Source organism: Periophthalmus magnuspinnatus, chromosome 13 (assembly GCF_009829125.3).
Source record: "Periophthalmus magnuspinnatus isolate fPerMag1 chromosome 13, fPerMag1.2.pri, whole genome shotgun sequence".
NCBI classification, from domain to species: Eukaryota; Metazoa; Chordata; class Actinopteri; order Gobiiformes; family Gobiidae; genus Periophthalmus; species Periophthalmus magnuspinnatus.
This window is the reverse complement of record NC_047138.1, coordinates 25194485-25214300: the sequence shown is the minus strand read 5'-3', so window position 1 is coordinate 25214300 and position 19816 is coordinate 25194485. Positions and strand designations below refer to the sequence as shown.

Here is a 19816-nt window from a genome sequence, read left to right as displayed (position 1 = left end):
CTAACTTTTGTTCTGAGAAAAGATGGAATTGAGGAAAAATTGTGAGAATAAAACCATACTTCGGAACATTCTTCGTGGAGATAGATATGTTTTATGCCATACTGTGGACAAAAAATAATACAAAAATTTGGGCTTCTATCACATTTTTATTTTTGTTATCAAATGTTTATTAATTTTGACAAAAACTATATACAAACAAACATCAACATAACATAACATAACCGGACAAACAAAATAAAATAAAAAGATTTGTGCACATCTGTACATCCACATTCACTCTAGGCTTAGAAGAATTTGAAAACAATATGACATTCAATTGCCTATTGTATATATCACAAAAAAGTAGCTTTAAGATCAGACACTATTTGGATCCAAAGATTAATAGTTTTCTCTTTCGCATTATGCATGCGTGCTGTGGACAATTCCAAGTAAGCAATGTCAATAAATGACAGTATCTATTGGCGGTGAGACAAGGAGTGAGGGGGCTTCCATCTGACTGCAACAATTTTTTTCGCAGCTGTTAGGCCACACAGAAAAACCTTTTCTTGCTCTTTGCGCAAGCCAAGCAAAGATGTGTCATTGAGAATCAAAACTATAGGTGAGCAGGGAATATTACAAGATAGTAAAAGAGAGAGACTGTTGCTTACCACCCTCCAAAAGTTAAAAACACCTGGGCATTCCCATATCATGTGGAAATAGGTACCTAATGAGTTTGTATGACATAATGTACAATTTGGGTCCATTCTGCATTTCATGTTGAAAAGTCTGTGGGGTGTCATATACGTCCTGTGAATAAAGTTCAGATGTATCTGCTGATGGTCTGTGTCACACCGGTAAACTGGACTCAAATGCAACACGAAGTGAACCGACAAATGTTTCAAACTACAACAGAAAGTGTCCTTTAAGCAGGTAATTCAGAATATGCTAAATCAGGGACTAAACAACTGAGGAATAAAGTCTTATTTAATGTCAACGAAAAGCTCTTCCACACTGGGGATTCAAATGGGGAAACAGGCTGGACCAATAAACTTAGGAACAGGTAACTCCAACAGATATAAATGCAGGCACAGAATTGCAGAAATGCAAACAACAGAGTATATATATCAGAGGAGCTTGAAAGTTGCTCTTGTCTAGTCAACAATCTAGCAAGAACTAACTGAACAGAAGCAGTATATATAGGCTACCCTGAGCTGATTAGCACAATGAGAGGCAGCTGCTGGGAAACCAGGGAGGTAACAAAAGAAGGGCCGGAACAGGCTGAAAAATGGAGCCGGACTGAGGAAAGAAAACAAGCAAACAGGTAGAACTATGACAGTCTGGGTTCTTAGATGAGCGAAGTACAGTGTCCCAAAGTGCTTCCCAGTTAAAATCCATAGGCAGGTTAGGAACATCATTCCTCCATCCAAGATCCAGTTGTAAGGGAACATAAGACTTTTCTAGAATATGACTATAAAGTTTAGAGATTACACCCTTTGATACACTACCATCTACAAATCTCAGCAAAGGATGAACCTGGAGTGGAGTCTGCCGTGGAACCCCATATGTTTTCATGGCTGTTCTCAACTGGAGGTAAAAAAAGAAAGAAGAACGCTGTAAATTAAAGTGAATGCACAGATCTTCAAATGAAAGAAGCCCCCCATCACCAAAAACATCACCGAAGGAATGAATGCCTCTGTCGTACCAATGTCTACACTGAAATTGTTTCACAGAGCAATTATTAATGAGTATGCCTTCATTGTTAAAGATGGGGGAATACAAATTACATTTAATTGCAACGCCACATACTTTTTCTGCAGAACGCCAGACTGCAATGCAGTGGGATAGAACCGGGCCAAACCGCACACGACAATTATTCGGGGAAATAATAGCAAATAATACTTCAGTCAACCCCAGTGGATGTATCAAAGATTCCTTCAAAGAACGCCAGGCTACATCCACTGAACTGTCAAACCAAGCGACCAAAGGCCGTAGTACAAAGGCCCAGTGATAAAGTTTAAAATTGGGAAGTGAAAGTCCCCCTGCCGCTCTACTACGTTGAACTGTGGATAATTTAAGGCGAGATCGTTTACCATTCCAAATAAAGTTTGTGATGGATTCAAAATATATATTCAAGTTATATTATGTTATCTCACTGTTCATTTTAAAGGTACTGTAATGTTCACTCTTTATTATAATCATTATATTCAAATATGTAAAGTATGTAATCTGCACTAATGTTAGTTCTTGAGTCTTGCAGAAAATGTCTTTTGAAAGTGCAGGATCCCACGGGAAGAAGGTCACTGTGAAACCCTAAAACAGAAACATCATGGGAGGATGCTTGTGCGAAGGGGAAGAGTGACCTTCTGGAAATGCAAAAACAGAATATATATTCCTCTGTGAATTTCATCATATGTTTTTACACTGCTTGCAGAGTATATGTCCCCCCATCCCTTCAGAAGTAAGCAGTGTATGTGTTTGTAACTAGGGTTTCCTAACTTTAATAAAAGGAGGAGAAAAATGGTCTGGGCCTTCAGAGGGGGTGCGAGGTGATTTGTAACTGAAGGTTTTTTGCCTCTCCGCTCTTTCTCCTCAATATTGAGACAAAATAATCTCTCTTGTCTTCTCTTCTCTTTTGAACTGTAATATAGGTTGTGAACCTATCAACTTGGTCCTTCGAGCCGGATGCCAATATACCGGAGGACTCCAGCGGATGTCGGAGACCCAGGTGAGACTGTGGCCACAGCATTCGAGACCTTTTCCAGGACTGGCTCTCTTATATCTTTTGGAGTCTAAAGGTTGACGGGATACCGAGGAAGAGAGAGACGAGACGAGTGAGTAAGTCTTGCTTTAAAAAACGGTATGACTGAGGGTCATGCGCGTAGAGAAACCCTAATTATCCTAGGCTCCAATTAGGTACTAAAACCTACTAATACTAATAGTAGTACTAAGAGGGACGGATACGGAGTCCCGTTACCGAGTAAAATAGTGATATTTTACTGGCTGGTACAAAACCGTGGCAAGAGGGGGTGCGAGGTGATTTGTAACTGAAGGTTTTTTGCCTCTCCGCTCTTTCTCCTCAATATTGAGACAAAATAATCTCTCTTGTCTTCTCTTCTCTTTTGAACTGTAATATAGGTTGTGAACCAGTCAATCAATCAGTTTGTAATAGCTTTTTGCAGCCTGTTCCAGTAACGAGATGGTGGCGGCAGTGGGATCATGAAACTAAGGAAATTTATGCGAGGCAGCACATTCATTTTAATTGTTGAAACTCGCGATCGAAGAGAGTTTGGCAAAGAAGACCACCTCTCCAAATCGACTAATATTTTGGACAAGACACCTTCATAATTTGTTCTAACAATAGAGCCTAAGGATGAAGATATCTCAATCCCAAGATATTTAAACTGCTGAACAACAGGGACCCCTGCTGGTAAAGTTGAATTTCTCATAGAGTCATTAAGTGGCAAAAAAGCTGATTTATCCCAGTTTATTCTGTAACCTGAGATATTACTAAAGTGGGTGAATATTGAAAGCAATTTTGATATAGATTGGGCACTCCCTACATACAGTAGAATATCGTACGCATACAGAGAAATGTAGTGTTTTGTGCCATTGAATACAATTGGAGCAATGTTATCAGATAAACGAATAGTTTGAGCCAGAGACTCCAGTGAGAGTGCAAACAGAAGTGGACTTAAAGGACAACCTTGCCTGGAGCCCCTGGCAATAGGAAAAGGTGAGGAACATATTCTGCCAGTGAGTACCATCGCTGAAGGCTTATTATATAACACCTGTACAATAGGTATAAAATCAGCACCCAAACCAAAAGACTGTAACAAAGACCAAAGGTACTGCCATTCCAGCCGGTCAAAAGCCTTCATGGCGTCGAGTAAAAAAACACCTAAAGGCAGCTGAGCAGTTGATGCGCCATGTATTATATGTAGAAGCCTTCTTAGGTTATCCGAAGCAGTTCTGGACTTAATAAAGCCTGTCTGGTCCGAGTTAACGAATTTAGTCATAAAAGGTTGAAGTCTGCAAGCTAAAACTTTGGCAAAAATCTTTATATTGGTATTAAGAAGGGAGAGGCGCCTGTAGCTGGAACATTCTTGAGGATCCTTATCTTTTTTAAGCAATAATGAAACCAATGCAGTATTAACATCTCTCGAGAAAGATCCAGCCCTTAAGGCGGCTTGAATCATCTCCAACATTAAAGGTCCGATTTGGTCCCAAAAAGCTGCATAAAACTCAGGCGGTATCCCATCGAGGCCAGGAGATTTACCCCTGTGCACATTTGAAACAGCATGTTTAAGCTCACTCAAAGTAATAGGGCAGTTAAGTTTATGGAGTTTGTCCTCAGCCAACTTGGGTAAATGTGCACCCTCAAGAAAGTTATTACACGTTTCTTCGCCATGTAACAGCTCGGAGGTGTATAACTTGGAATAAAATGAGGAAAAAACAGCATTAACACCTGACGGCTCCACCACAATCTGTCCGCCAGAATCCCTAACAGAGGAAATATCTGAGAACTGCTCATCAGTCCTAAGCCTAAGAGCAAGTAGATGACTTGGTCTCGCTCCATTAAAGTAATAATGCTGTCTAGTTTTATGGATTAAAAATTCAGCACAGTGTTTAAGAATATTGTTAATCTCTTTTTTGATTAAATCAAGTTGAAGTGCAATGTCATCATCATAACATTGCTGCAATAGATTGTCAAAGACCTTAAGTTTACTCTGTAACACATGCAGTCTGGACATTCTGGATCTCTTTACATAGGAAGCATAACGAGTTGCATTGTTGCGAATAAAACCTTTAACCGCATCCCACAAAATTCTAGGATCGTCTACAGAGCCTTTATTAAAACTCACAAATTCTTTTAGCTCAGACACAAACTGTTCTTTAAAATTATCATTATGAAGAAAAGTAGTGTTGAAGCGCCAACGAAGAGCGCGTGGAGGGCATGATGTTAAAGAGGCACAAGCAATTAAAGCCTTGTGGTCAGAAAGGGCAAATGGGTTGTGAGTAACTTTGGAAACATTTTGAAAGCAATTCCTAGAAGTAAACAAATAATCGATTCTAGAGAATGATTTGTGTCTAGCCGACCTATGTGTATAATCCCTTGTGCCTGGATTCAACATGCGCCACAGGTCCACCAAACCAGTCTCATTAGCCCAGCACTTAAGTGCTTCTGAAGCACGTTTTTGGTCCAAATTCTGAGAGAGACTAGATCGATCAAGGGAAGGATCGACCACAGCATTAAAATCTCCACCTACGATAAATTTAAAGCTAGGCAATTCAAGCATTATTTTTGTAAGACGATCATAAAATTGTTTCTCAAAAATGTTGGGGGCATATAATGAAACAAAAGCCATGTCTGTTCTTTCTATATTCAATTTTGCAATAGCAATCCTGCCTAAATTATCAGACCAGCAGTCTAAAAGCCTAAACTGCAAATTATGGCAGCAGACAATTGCTACACCTTTAGACTTATTGGATGCAGAAGAAAAAGCTACAACCTTATAAAATTTGCTTGCAAGACGGTTTATATCACTTTTAACTAAGTGAGTCTCTTGAAGCATTGCAATTTGGACATCTTGACTATGAAGATAATTTAAAATAGCAACTCGTTTTACTGGATTAATTAGACCCCCTACATTAAGAGTTAAAATTAGATGTGGTATTAGACATTCAAGTAGTAAAGTGAAAAGAACAGAGTACAGATTACACCTTAAAGAAAAAGTCCTGGACCTGAACAGAACAAAACACATAAAAAAAGTAAGAACACGAACTATACAATAATACAAACAAAAAATGAGGAGAAGATAAGGATTAACCATATCTAACACTCCCATGGAGGAGGGAAAAAAACACCCCTATAAACAGGCAATGCTTAGGAAATAAAACTAAAAGGCTCCCAAACCTACATGAATCACTCCTCCCTGCCTGTCTCAGATTATATAAAGTTCCAACTATATAAAGATAGGGCATACGTCAAAAACTGTTGAAAACAAGTTACTTTTAAAATCACCACATTAAGTACACCTTCCGTATTTACTATGTTCAAGGTTATTCAAATGAAAAGTGAATATAAAAATTACAAATGAAATATCAAACATAGTCCAAAAGGCATAAAAGTCAATTAAACACTCACCACCATCTCACATACATCATAGTGACATCAATCATCTTCATTGCGGTTCATAGAGCTCGCAAGAAAAGCCCTGGCCAGCTTGGGCTCTGTGAAAGACTTCTTAACCCCATTCACCTCAAAGGACAAAACTGCAGGGAATGCCATGCGAAACCGAATATTCTGCTTGATGAGATCTGTGCAAATCGAATTAAAAGCTCTCCTGGCGAGTCGTACAGAAGGTGGTATGTCCGGCACGATGCGGAGAGGACGGTCTTCATGACGCAAATCGCCCATGCGTCTTGCGGTGGATAATATCGTGGTTACGTCCCTGGAGCGGTGGAACTTGATAATGACGGGGCGGGGGCGGCCGTCTGCTGCGGGCGCACCAAATCCTCGGTGTGCCCGGTCAATGGAGATCTCTGAAACGGGCAGCTGCAGGAGTGTGGGAATGAACTTTTCAAAAAATGCAATAGGGTTTGCCCCCTCCGCAGCTTCCCTCAGATTCAACAGGCGAATATTATCCCGTCTTGAACGGCTTTCAAGATCCATAACTTTGGCCGCCAGCTCCGCATTGGCTTTAGCTAGCTCACCCACTCTCACTCTCAGCGGCGCAACGTCGTCTTCCAGCGCCGAGATGCGTGCCTCCGCCTCAACTTGGCGACTTCCAATAGAGTCACAAACAGCAGCAATCTCGTCAATACGTTTAATAATGTTGTCAATTTTGCCATCTAGTGACAGATCTAACTTGGCGATAGACTGATTCATGACAGCCTGAGTGCACGTCGCTTCAGCTGCAATCGTGTCGGAGATGTGCTTTAGCAAGGCCTCAGTGGAAAGTTCACCTGTGGTAATGGCGGAGCTGGCATTGTCCGAAACAACATCCTCTGCAGACTCACGAGACGGCTCAGCCCGTGTTTGTTTCGTACCTTTAGGCATTGTGCAAGTTGCGTTAATATTCTGTACTGGAAAAAATTTAATTGGATGTAGCACAATTATAATACCAGGAGAAAGACAGGGAGAGAGCGAAAACTCAACCTATTACACTGACGCCATCTTGGAAGCCTTCGGCTTCTATCACATTTTAAAGGTAATTGATTTCTTAGATTTTCCTATATCAAAAAGATAGCAAAATGCCTCTCTATAAAAGGAGTAATTGTAGTAAGAGCAGCCATCGTTTCTGCTGCTTTGAGCAATTCATGGGTTTCAGCTACCAGTATACAGGCAATAATTTGAGGACATTTTCATATTTTCATATTCACTATGACAATCCTAAGTTTTCACCATTCTGACATCTGTGGCTATGTCAACTGACTATCAGATTTGCTTTATCTATTTAGGGCACTATGACAAAATGACATTATGTTTTTGTGGGATTTTATATTGACTGCCCTTGCTAGTCAAAAATGTCTTGCCCAAGGACACAACACAAAACTTTTAAATGCAGTTTGTCACTGTGGGTCCCTATTGCTATTTCTGAAGACATACTTGCAGTTGGTTTATTACTGTGCAAGTTATGTCATATTTCCAGATGACTGAATTGAATCCATGTGGGATGGAAAAAAAAAAATCAATTAATGCAACGTTAACATGATCCTGTATGGCTTTGCTCATCCATATTCTAGTAACCCCAGCTATTTCCATGAATACAGAAAGAAAATAAAACAGGACTATGTCCTTGCTGAAAATATGTGCTTTCAAAGTACAAGGTTACTATTTTACCATTGATATCTCTTTCAGCCTTGAGTCCTATTTGTGTCCACAGAAGATGCTTGCTACAGCCCATACACAAGGTGACAATAAATCAGAAAAATTGAATTGTGCTGAAGTAGAAGTAGCAGTCGATAACAGCAGCTGTTGCCTATGACTTAAACCCACGCTCAACTCTCTCTCTCTGCTATTTCAGGTACACTCTTTTAAAGAATAACACGTTTTACGTAAGCAATGTTAAATGAAAATATATTTGACGTTTGTATTTATATTTCTTTATGTTGTAAGCAAATTCATTCTGCATTTGATCCATCCTGCAAACAGCCCCAGCTGCACAGTCTAGGTTTTAAGGAGGAAAACCATACAGAATATTTTACAAAAGATACAATGGAAACATTTCACCAAATTTAAATGAAGTTATTCAATTTAGACATGAGAGGAGCTTGTCCAGTGCCATTATTTATTATACTATAGCACAGGAAACAATGCTGACACAGTGACTAATGCATCTCCAATATGATTGATTCTGCCATTATAAATGGTAAACAAAAATGTTAATGCAAAAGGTGGTACAAGTCTGGAAGTGTCTGTCAGATAAATATAGATACGTCAAAATCATGGGTTAATCAATACTTATTATTCAGGTTATTCAGGTTGCTAAAAAAAATATGTTTTTTTTTTTTATTTTTTTTTATTTTAGAAGTGATAGCAAGTAATTTAAATTAAATCTACATGCCAGAAACATAAACTGAAACGTAAACTGCTGTCTGTCTGTTTATGACACATTAGAACTTTGATCATTTGGAAAGAAAACACTGGAAAAATGGACATTGGGACTTTTGTTTGGTCATGATGTCTTTTTAAATATTGAATGAATAATGATAAAATAGTGATGTTTCTTTTCAGAATAAGCGTGACACTAAGATTTGACACTTAGATGAAAATATGCTACCTTAAAATATGGACCTTACATCAAGGAACCACTCATTCAGTCCCACACCAGTGTACATAGACACTAGGCACAAGGTGAGTTAAGTGTTTTGCTCAAGGACACAATGACAGCATTCATCTGTGGATGAGGATCTGACCAATCTCCCAATGATGTCTATGTCAAGATCAGGATTCGAACCGCCAGTCTTTGGATTAGTACTTCATAGCCATCAGTTAATTTTCCATTTTTCACATGCTGCACCAGTCGAACCCCTTAATGCTCTATATTCCTGTAACACTTGTTTTCTTGGTAAATTATTGACTGAACCTTTCGTCTATAGATCTCCACATCTCTGGAGAGGATCCTCTGACCTCACCTCACTCTCTCCATCTATCTTTATTATTTGTCTATCTGATGAACCACCCCTCTAGCCATCACTGATAGAGTCCAAACACAACCCATACTTTACTCCAATTTGTCAAAGTAGAGCCCCACATGCTCTGGCAAATTACTCCTAAGCACTTCCTCCATTCGCCAGATGAATTGTGGTGATAATTAAATCTAATTTTTCTTGTCTCAGAGATTGGGGAAATTGGGCACGACTAAACTAACAGAGAGACAAAATAATGGATGAATGTTATAAGCAGGCAAAAGTGAGAGTAATATGAACTCAAGTAAAAGACAGTAAATTTATGTCATGATCCCTGTCAGTCCTGCCTTTTTCTGCACTTTCTCCCCTCCCTTCTTTGTCTGAGATTGGAGCAGAGATTTTGGCTCCTTCTGTGCACACCTGGAGCTAATCTGCAATCAGCTGAACCTGGGGAGGATAAGAGGAGCCAGGATCTGACACTCAGCGCCAGATTGTCCACGTATCTCTGTGGTACTCCCTGCTTGGCTCAGTTCATGTTTTTGCTCTTTTTGACTTTGCTAAATTGGATACTTTTGCTCTTCACCCGATCCCACTCCCTGGACCCGCTCAGCTCTCCCGCCCCCGACACTGCTTTTCTCCATCAGTACTGTCCACCCCGTCTCAGACTCTGATACTCTCGCTCTACCCTTGACCACGGCGAACACCCTGCTCCCGACTAACCGACTGATCTATCGTCATTTTGCACTGTGCACCTCTGTAAATAAACAATGTTAAGCCTCTGTAGTACTTCATGGATTTCATAAGCAACACACTATAGTTGTTTATACAAAGCGTAAAGGTAAAAAAAAACAATATATACAGTGTTATCATTTTAGATGTCAAAAAGTACTTGCGGTTCTCAGTGTTTTTTTCATGGAAATCGGGTACAAATGGCTCTTTGGGTGTTAAGGGTTGCCAACCCCTGGTTCAATCAAAATGGCCTAAGGCCACTAGACATAGAAAGAGAGACTTTGGTATCACTATAAGGTGGCTGTAACACAGTCAAATGTCTCCACAATAAAGATTAGAATACAGAATGCCATAACAGTTGCTAAGCATGGCCCATGCCAAACCCCCTGCCAAAATTCCTAATATGGAACTTAGCTCCCCCTATAACTGCTAGCCTCAATGAGCTTCATTTGACTGGAACCGAATGCTATGGGTCACGTCATACTGCCTTATTCCACTTCTTCATACAATCTATGGTTCCAACTTGTGACTTTGTGATGGAAATTTAAGTATATTTATGTTGTTTCTTTAAATGCATTTGATCTGTGTCTGTCAGACCCAGACCAGACATTAACATGTGTGAACGCTCTGTATCCATTCCACAGGAAACTTGTTGTTGTAATACCTGGCCAACTTCATTATCTCATGGGTGTGAAACAAAAGTCAGTCTGCTTTGAAATGTATGTAGCATTATCATTCTGGTATAAAATAGTCAGAGCTCAGATGCTCAGGGTTGGTTAGTGGGTTGAGACTTGGATTTAGACTGAGAGGGGAACTGGGGGAGAGGCCGGGAGGCTACCAGTCTGTGGCCCGGGCAGGCCTGGGCCCTGTCCTGTCTGTTAACAAACAATAAACCTTTTTTCCTGTATTACAAAACTCACCGAGCTTCGTAAATGGATTACTTTTCAACTAGAACTGTAATTTTTCCACAACAACGTCATGAAGCGGTAGTTTTCAAGTTAATATCTACCTTTTATCTTTTGTTTGGTAGAGATTGGCAATTCCAGGGCTAAAATGATCCATACTAGTGAAGGTATATTGAGTTTAAACACCCAGTGAAGCACTTCCTGTATTATCACATAACATCATAAGGTGGCACAGTGTTTATAGTTTGAGAGAAGAACAAAGCCTGATTATGCAGGGATTGTGCAGTAAACAATCACAACTCCAAGTATGTTTTTGATGAGGAAACAAAATTATAATACAGATCAGAAAATAGTGTAATATGGGCTCTTTTAAGTCAGCTTGCAACTTAATTTAGATTTTTTTGTTCAATTTTGGAGAGTCCTTATTAAGTTTAGCATCAGGACAATTCAGCTTATAACAGGGCTGAGCGATTTTGTCTGAAAATAAAACTTTTTTTTTTTTTTTAAATATTGATTTTTGATATTTTTTTCCCCCACTCTCTCTAAACATGTTCTGCAAACTATAGAAAATTGTCAAAAACAAAAAGATGTATAACTGTAAATTCAAGTTGTAGTGCAAGTAAATAGTAAGCTGCTTTAACTAAAAGTAGGTAAAGATTGTTTTGTTTTGAGAAGTGATGATTTTTAACTCAGTGGTCATAGGGGGAAATCCATATTCATTTCATGAATGAGACTATGAACTAACTATAACAGTGTGGTTACATTAATCTTGTGCTGATATGGGGGGAAAAGATGTTATTTCTACTTTCACATCACTGATTTCAAAGTCTGCTCTGGTCGTGTGCTTTCTCTGAGACTTACAAACACACACAAAGATGACATAATTTTTAAGGGTGCACTCACACTAGCCCAGTCGACCCATGCCTTAGCAGGAATAGCCCCTAAAGCATGGTAAGTTTGTATAGTGTGAGTGGACCTTAGCCCAATTAGAGGAGATGGGGCAAAGCACGGCACAGTTGCTCATATATGCACATGATTTATGTTTACGAGCCCTGTCTTGTGTGCTGAGAGGGTAGAGGATAAGAAGAAAAAGTGAACAAACTCTGCTCAAAACTCCCAGTGAATCCGCGCTCACCATCAGCAAGGACTTTGACAGACAGCCTTGTCACCTGTTGTCCTTGATACTCCACACATTTGTTTGTTCCATACTCATGGAGCAGGATCACAGCAGGACCCGTATCTGCCTCACTATTTAAGAGATGTTTCATGCCACAGGACTTACTTACTTTACTAAAGCAACATATAAACAAATAGTGCCGTGTGACGATGTCACCGCTCGGTGCAGCTCGGAGGTGTGAGTGCAGGCCATAGAACGCTCTGTATTTCCAATGCAAGAAACTGGGGGAATAAACATAAATAGTTTTGAACTTTAAATTTGATTAATTGACTTTTTTGTCCACCCCTAGCTTACAATTAAACTGACTAAGCATAAATTGCATACAGCTGTCCACCTAATTTAGAATTCAACTCATGCAACACTGTGTTTTATTCATTACCCCCTTGGCAGATTTCTCATTTATTCCATGCTGCCAAGTTCTGCTAAAAAGCTTTATGGCACACTAGAACCACTCCCACAAGCCATGTTATCCAACAAAATACAAAACACACTTACAATGTGTCCTTTTCAAACACACACATGCATTAAGAGCATTCTCTATTCAAAGTGTGGAGGTCTATTCATTATTATGGGCTCTGGTGAGCTGAAGCACCCATGTGTCAGATGCTACACCCAAGGGCACAACCTAGACCTCTGCTAGTTTAAATGCAAGTTCACGTTCTGACTCACAACTAATGGGAAGGTCATTTAAACAGAATAGGGTTTTATTAATGTTTCTTAGGCTACTGCATGTATTACATATTTTAATACAAATTGGTTTTCTTCAGCTGTTTTAAAAGTGCACTATGTAACTTGAGAGTGGAGGGTACGCTAACATCTCCATGGAGATGTTATCACTTTTGCCTGGTATGGTACATTCAGTGAGGCAAATAAATATTTGAACACCCTGTGATTGAAGTTCTCCAACTTAGAAATCATGGAGGGGTCTGAAATTTTCATCTTAGGTGCATGTCCAGTGTGAGAGACATAATCTAAAAAAAAATCTGGAAATCACATTGTATGATTTTTAAAATAATTTATTTGTATGTTACTGCTGCAAATAAACACATGGGACAGGACAACTGCACTGTATTAAGGAGAGGATGACCGTATTGCGAGATTTTGGGGAACAACCTCCTTCCCTCAGTTAGAGCATTGAAGATGGGTCGTGGCTGGGTCTTCCAACATGACAATGACCCAAAGCACACAGCCAGGATAACCAAGGAGTGGCTCCGTAAGAAGCATATCAAGGTTCTGGAGAGGCCTAGCCAGTCTCCAGACCTAAACCCAATAGAAAATCTTTGGAGGGAGCTCAAACTCCGTGTTTCTCAGCGACAGCCCAGAAACCTGACTGATGTAGAGATCTGTGTGGAGGAGTGGGCCAAAATCCCTCCTGTAGTGTGGGCAAATCTTGTGAAAAACTACAGGAAACATTTGACCTCTGTAATTGCAAACAAAGTCTACTGTACCAAATATTAACATTGATTTTCTCAGGTGTTCAAATACTTATTTGCAGCAGTAACATATTCAATTCAATTCATTTTATTTTTGTAACGCCCAAAATCACAACAACAGTTGCCTCGAAGGGTGTTCATGTTTTGGTTGATGGGGGAAACCGGAGTACCCGGAGGAAACCCATCCAGACACGGGGAGAAACATGCAAAACTCCACACAGAAAGGCCTGGGCGACCCGGGGATCGAACCAAACCTTCTTGCTGTGAGGCATGAGTGTTGCCACTCAGCCACCGTGCTGCCTACACACAAAAACAAACAGGAATTATTTAAAAAATCATACAATGTGATTTCCAGATTTTTTTTTTGATTATGTCTCTCACAGTGGACACCTAAGATGAATATTTCAGACCCCTCCATGATTTCTAAGTGGGAGAACATGCAAAATCACAGGGTGTTCAAATACTTATTTGCCTCACTGTAGTATGGCATTAAACCTATTTATCATCTATTTATTATTAGAGATGTTTTTCTTACTCAGAAATACCTTAAAACATGTATTCTTGCCATGAGAGGCTCACCTCTCCACAGATCTGAAACTGTAACTAAATCAGTTTAATACCATACTGTAATATTAAAATTATTAATCTTCATTTTAATATTGTGGAATATTCAAGGAAAAGCAGTAACATCTCCATGAAGACAAGAAGGGCAGCCCACTCACAGTAAGAATGCATGTTTTTCAAATTATAGTTATTTTGGCAATTGACATGAGAGTTTTGAAATAAATAAGTTTGAATTTTTTTTCCCCTCAAAATTATAAGACTGTTTAGTGATAGGCTCCATCCTGCTACTTTATAGATCTGCTCTGATGCATGTGTCCTCTTTAGACTCATATGTAACTGGATTATACTTGATCCGGGAGACCTGTGTTTGTATTGAATGATCTGCAGTAAATGTTCTATCAGACACTGTCCCATCCATTTTATCTGATTCAGACCTGATGCACTTTTAATGAGCAGTCTGGCTGAGGAGGCCAGTCTCAGCTCTGATCTATGCTTGGTGGAACAACAGTGATGGATATATCGCAGTGTTATTGACCACTATGACTTCATTTGAGGGTTTCTGGTGAAGATAAATCACTAAACATACAAGTGCCCAGCCCAAGACAAGATGTCATTACTCAGACATAAATGTTATATGCAGGAGAAATGTTTTTTATTACAGACATGCATTGCAGACAAAATAAGGTTCCCAATGAAAACCTTATTTTATCTATTTTAACTATCAAATAAAACCACAGTGAAACTAATTAAATTACCATCCATAAAACCTGCAGATATTAGCCTCTAGACAGAAATCCTCTGTAGGATTTAAAGGACACATATTATGCAAAATAGATTTTTTTTTTTTTTTTTTAACTTTTAACACTGTTATACCACTGATTCCTTAGAAATATCTAGTTTTGTTTTTGTTTCATTCACGCTTCTTTCATCAATGTTGTTCACAGGGTCATCTTGCTGTGACTTAGAAATCACTCTATGTGAAGTTTGCTAGGATTGTGACGTCAAAAGTAGAAATCTTGCACAGTTTTAAGTCAGATCATCAGTATTATCGGTAAACTGTATTACACACTACTATGACAAAATAGTGTTATCAATGAAAAATCAAAATAGGCCCACAGTGAAAGTAATCATAGCTTACAATATAATTTTGACTTAGATAAAAATATATATAACAATAAAAACAAATAAATAAATAAAAGCACACACACATGTGACCAGCATACACTTCACATTGCAGTTTGTTATATTGGTTTGGAAAATGGCCACTGGGTGATTGCTTTATGTTTAAATAGTTAAGGATCCATATTTATCTTCTAATCATCTACTGTGTCATTGAGGATGAGCATTTTTTGTCATCTTGCAATGGCATAGAAATTCTGTGTGCACTGCTTAACATTATAAGGTCATTTTACCTGAAAATATGTTACAGTGGCAGGTTTCAGCGGTGAGCTCAGGAGAGATTAAAGGATGAATAAAAAGTAGGTTACTGAAAAGCTGCAGAAAAACTATGAAATGTGGGAAAATCAGAGGTGAAGGCAGTGGAAATAGAACCACAAAGTCTATAATACAATATAGACAAATCATTATTAACCAAATAGGAAGAACAGATTTGACTGTAGCCAGGTAATTGAACCCACAAACTCACATTACAAGGCAAAAAGGGTTAACAACTCCGCTGCTGTACATCTCAAAAAGTAGACTAAATTCCAGAGGGAAAGTCATAGGTCTGTCAAGTATTGTATTGAATGCAGTATTGACAAAACAAAAGTGTAAATTCTTACTGTAATCCTCTCCACAGATCTGACCTGTATCTTGGCCTGTATGTGTCACCAGCTTGTTTCCCTGAAGACAGAAGTTTAATGCCGCATTTGCAGTTTTACACAATTCTCGTGAAGAATTAGACCTAAAACAACATGGACTTCCCTAGTGTTAGTGCCTCCTCTTGAGACCAAACTTGAGTTTCTTTGTTGCTTAGGAACAGCCTATATACCCGTTTCTATGGTTCCCAGAAACTGTCATGATGCCTGCATTTTCTGTCTCCCTGTGTGCTTTCCCCTCCCTCACCTGTCTGAGCCTGGAGCTGGGCGGAGTTCCTGGCTCCTGCCGCGCGCACCTGGAGCGCATCAGCGCAATTACCTCCACCTGCTGTGGAGCATAAGTGGAGCCAGGACCAGACACTCAGGGCGATATCGTCTGCGTATCATCATCCACATCCTGTCTCCTGCACTGCTCCAGCTCCCGCACTCCCGGCTCTGCTCCCGCCTGGCTTCCCCGACCTGGTATGGTACTGTTTCACCTTGTCTCCTGCACACTACGCCCCTGGACCTCGCCCTGCACCCTGCTCCTTTCCCTGGCTCTGGTCTACTGGTCTTTGCCTCTGTGGCCTACGTTCCCGTATCCCGGCTCGTCCTCTGCACCTCACTCCGGCGCCGTACCGCGCGCTCCGCCCCTGGATCCTGCCCTGGGCTCTGGCTCCTGTCCCCCGCTGGATTAATTATTGCGTTTGAACTGTATTTCACCACTTTGTAAATAAACACTGTAAATCTGCCCCGAGTCTGCACGTCTTTGGTCCACCCAACCCCACCGGTTACAACAGAAACCTAAATTTGAGGCAAGAAAAGTTAAGTTCATAATATTAAGACACCTGATCTGAAAGCTTTGAGTGTCGGTGATATTATTGCAGGGAGGGCATAACCTTAAAGAGAAACGATTTAGCTAAGTAAAGCAGTGCCATATGAGAAAAAGTTTTAGAAGTAAATGTAAACAGAAAACTACAATGGGCTTCAAAGTCAGAAATTTGTACTGCTTGCCTCCAAAAAACATTTTAAAAATCCAAAAATGTATCAGACCCTGTATTGAAAATGAGATTCTAAAATTATCTTTGAATCATGAAAAGGAGATCCTGTACAATGTTACATTTAAAGGGGCACTATTTAACTGTTCTGATATGGATCAGATGCTTGCTTGTCTATTAGGTATTTTTGAGCAAAACATACACATAAATCTTTATTAATGAAAGTTTAATGCCATACTGTGGACCATTCCAGGTAAAACAATGACATCTCTACAGATACCCTCCACTGAAAAAGTTAGATAGTGCACCTTTTAAGTTAAGCTATATATTTATTTAAAATAAATGTGTGAAACTTAATCTGATATGCGAATAAGTTGTTATGAAATGTCAAATAGCTCAGAGCATCCCCAAAAGGCAACTCAGTATCCAGACCTGGTTTAATCCTGGGTAAAAATGGAAATGGAATATCTCAGTTGTTGTTGTGATTATATGCACAATTCTAATATAATATACAAACTATTTTAAAAAGGCTGCAAAAGAGCTGATTAAAAATAAAGTAACTGTGCAATTAACTGTGTAATCTTTCGAAAAGCATATAAAGCGATATTTCTGCAGCACTCTTGTGGTATTTTTTACAGTGCAGTCACATTTTGTACTTGAACCTCAACCACAACATTAACAGACATTTCTTCACACTTTTTCAATGGGCTGCCAAAATGAACATATAGTCCTGGGTAAGACCTGGTTTACTGCAGATCACGTGGTGTTCCCAGTCTGCTTTAGTCAGCATCAACAGTGATCAAAGAAGGAATGCAACAGTGGTGAAAAATGCATTTTTTTCAGTGACAACTTCAGTAATAGTATTAAGTTGTTTGTTTCAGCACAGGAGTGGGGGAACCAAACTAAAGCTATCTGATTCTGATAGAAAGCTGTCTGTAACATCAGTATATGCAAGAAATAATGTCATATAATATAAGCCAATTATTAATATTATAACCACCAATAAAAATGTGCTAATATTGTTTGCCCGATTTATGTAGAGTTACTAATGGCTATAATGGTCGAAGGCTTTTAACAGCCAACACTGCAATTACACACAAGGGTTTTTAATTCATGTGTCCATTATGGCTCCTTCCTCTCTGCATTATTCATGTGCTCTGTGATATCAGCTCCAGCTCCATGACATAATGTGCCCAAATACAAGGACACAGCAGCTCAGTGCAACAGGGTCAAATGATATCACAGATAAAATGAACTACTGCAGCCTTTACTATATCTAAATATTAGCTTCTCAAAAATGGAATACATTTCAAGGAAAAGAAAAAAATGGATATGCTGACATACAGTGACATTATTGCAATTTATTAAACTGATAATAAACACACCTGCACCTGTTTTTAATGTTCTGTATGGACTTATATACTTACTGTTTTGCAGCTCCTTGTCCAATTCATTTTAAATATGCATTCATTTTTGTATGACTTGGCATAAATCTCAAAGGGATAAAATTTTGACAGATAGTAGTGACACTATACTGAGGTTACCAAGCGCTATTGCCAATTACTACTAGTACTAAACAGGGAAGTTTTGGTTTTGGTAGCAATACTTAACAATAGAAAAAGTGTGTAACGTTAACCAGCCATTATTACATTTATAACCACCACTTTCCACATGTAACATTTTGAGGACTTTTCCCAGTGAAAAGATATATTTTGTCTTAAATTGCTAACTGCTATGGCAACTGTAATTTTTCATCACAAATTACAATCAAAGGAAGGTAAAAATGTGTCTTATGCTTGGGAATTAACTTTTATATTGATTAGCTTCTGTGTATTTTTTATACAACCTTACTTGGCACTTAGCCTGCAACCTAATTGACGTAGGTTATATAAATGCAAACTCTCTCCCCTTAATTCTAATATGTCAACTTGGTACTGCAACCTCCCAAAGTAGGATTACAACCAGACTACAGCATCTCCATCTCCCATAAGTCTTACATGAACACTACAGCTATTAATGCTTGTGACACTTGATTAATATGAACTCTGAATCATGCTTTCTGTTAACCCCAATAGGACAAGCTAACATTTGAAAGGACTTTTCAATGTGTGGGTGTTGCAGACTATTGGAGAGTATTGGGGAGTGTGAGAACTCTGTACCGTCTTGGGGCAGTGCACATAGCGGGCCAGGCTGATGATCAGGTCATGAGTGATGGGGTCCACCAGGTTCCTGAAGCTTGCATATCGGTACAAAACATCGTCCAGAGAAGTTGACTCCATCCCCAGGTCCTATATACAAACAGATACAAAGGTAAAATCCATGTCAACTTTATTCATAAATAGAAAACCATATTTGAACAGTGGACAGTAGAGGCTAACCCTTAAATAGAGTTAAAACCAATTAGCCATTCAGGCCGATTTTCCCGAAAACACCCACCTAAAACCACCCCAAATGTAAACTGAAGCTATTTTTGAACAATTTGGAGTAAAAGGCTGAGCTTCTTGTGTAAATGACACTATATTACCCTATGCATACATATTTGGCGCTCTTTGTCAAAGCCTGATCTCGTCAGATTTCAGAAAATAAGCAAGGCTAGGCCTGTTTAGTAATTGGATGGGAGACCACTGATAATTCCAGGTGCCACAGTGCGACGCCAGTGGAAAAACTGCCATTGTGTCCTTAGGCAAGGCACTTTACCCAAATTGCCTAGTATAAAAGTGGTGTGCGTGTGAATGTTGGTGATGGCCGAAGGAGGCGATGGTGTAGATTGGCAGCATCACTTCCGACAGTCTAACCCGGGGCAGCTGTGGCTACAGTAGTACTATGCACAGTACTACTACTACTAACATAGAACTATGACAAAATATCTGGATATTTGTTATCTGAAATGAGCACAAATTGAACAACTACTTACTCATAGAACAGATTAAACCCAGCAGACATCAAGGTCAAACTAGAAAACCAAAAGGATTCAGTAAACCACTAAACTCCTAATATACACTTTAACAGTCTGGTGAATGGCCCAACATTTAAGTCTATGGTAAAACACCATTAGCCTAAGCTAAAGGGTGTGGTAAAGGCCATAGACTCCCCTGGCACCACA

At 39.3% G+C, this 19816-nt stretch overlaps 1 protein-coding gene across 1 annotated transcript in view; it reads right to left on the bottom strand.

The window, feature by feature from the left end:
* lrrc75a (leucine rich repeat containing 75A) overlaps positions 1 to 19816 on the bottom strand; it is a 97522-nt gene that overhangs the window by 46745 nt on the left and 30961 nt on the right. Inside the window, exon 2 of the mRNA XM_033977709.2 lies at positions 18873 to 19001. Within this exon, the coding sequence (XP_033833600.1) occupies positions 18873 to 19001 (129 nt within the window). The remainder of the gene's footprint in view (positions 1 to 18872; positions 19002 to 19816) is intronic.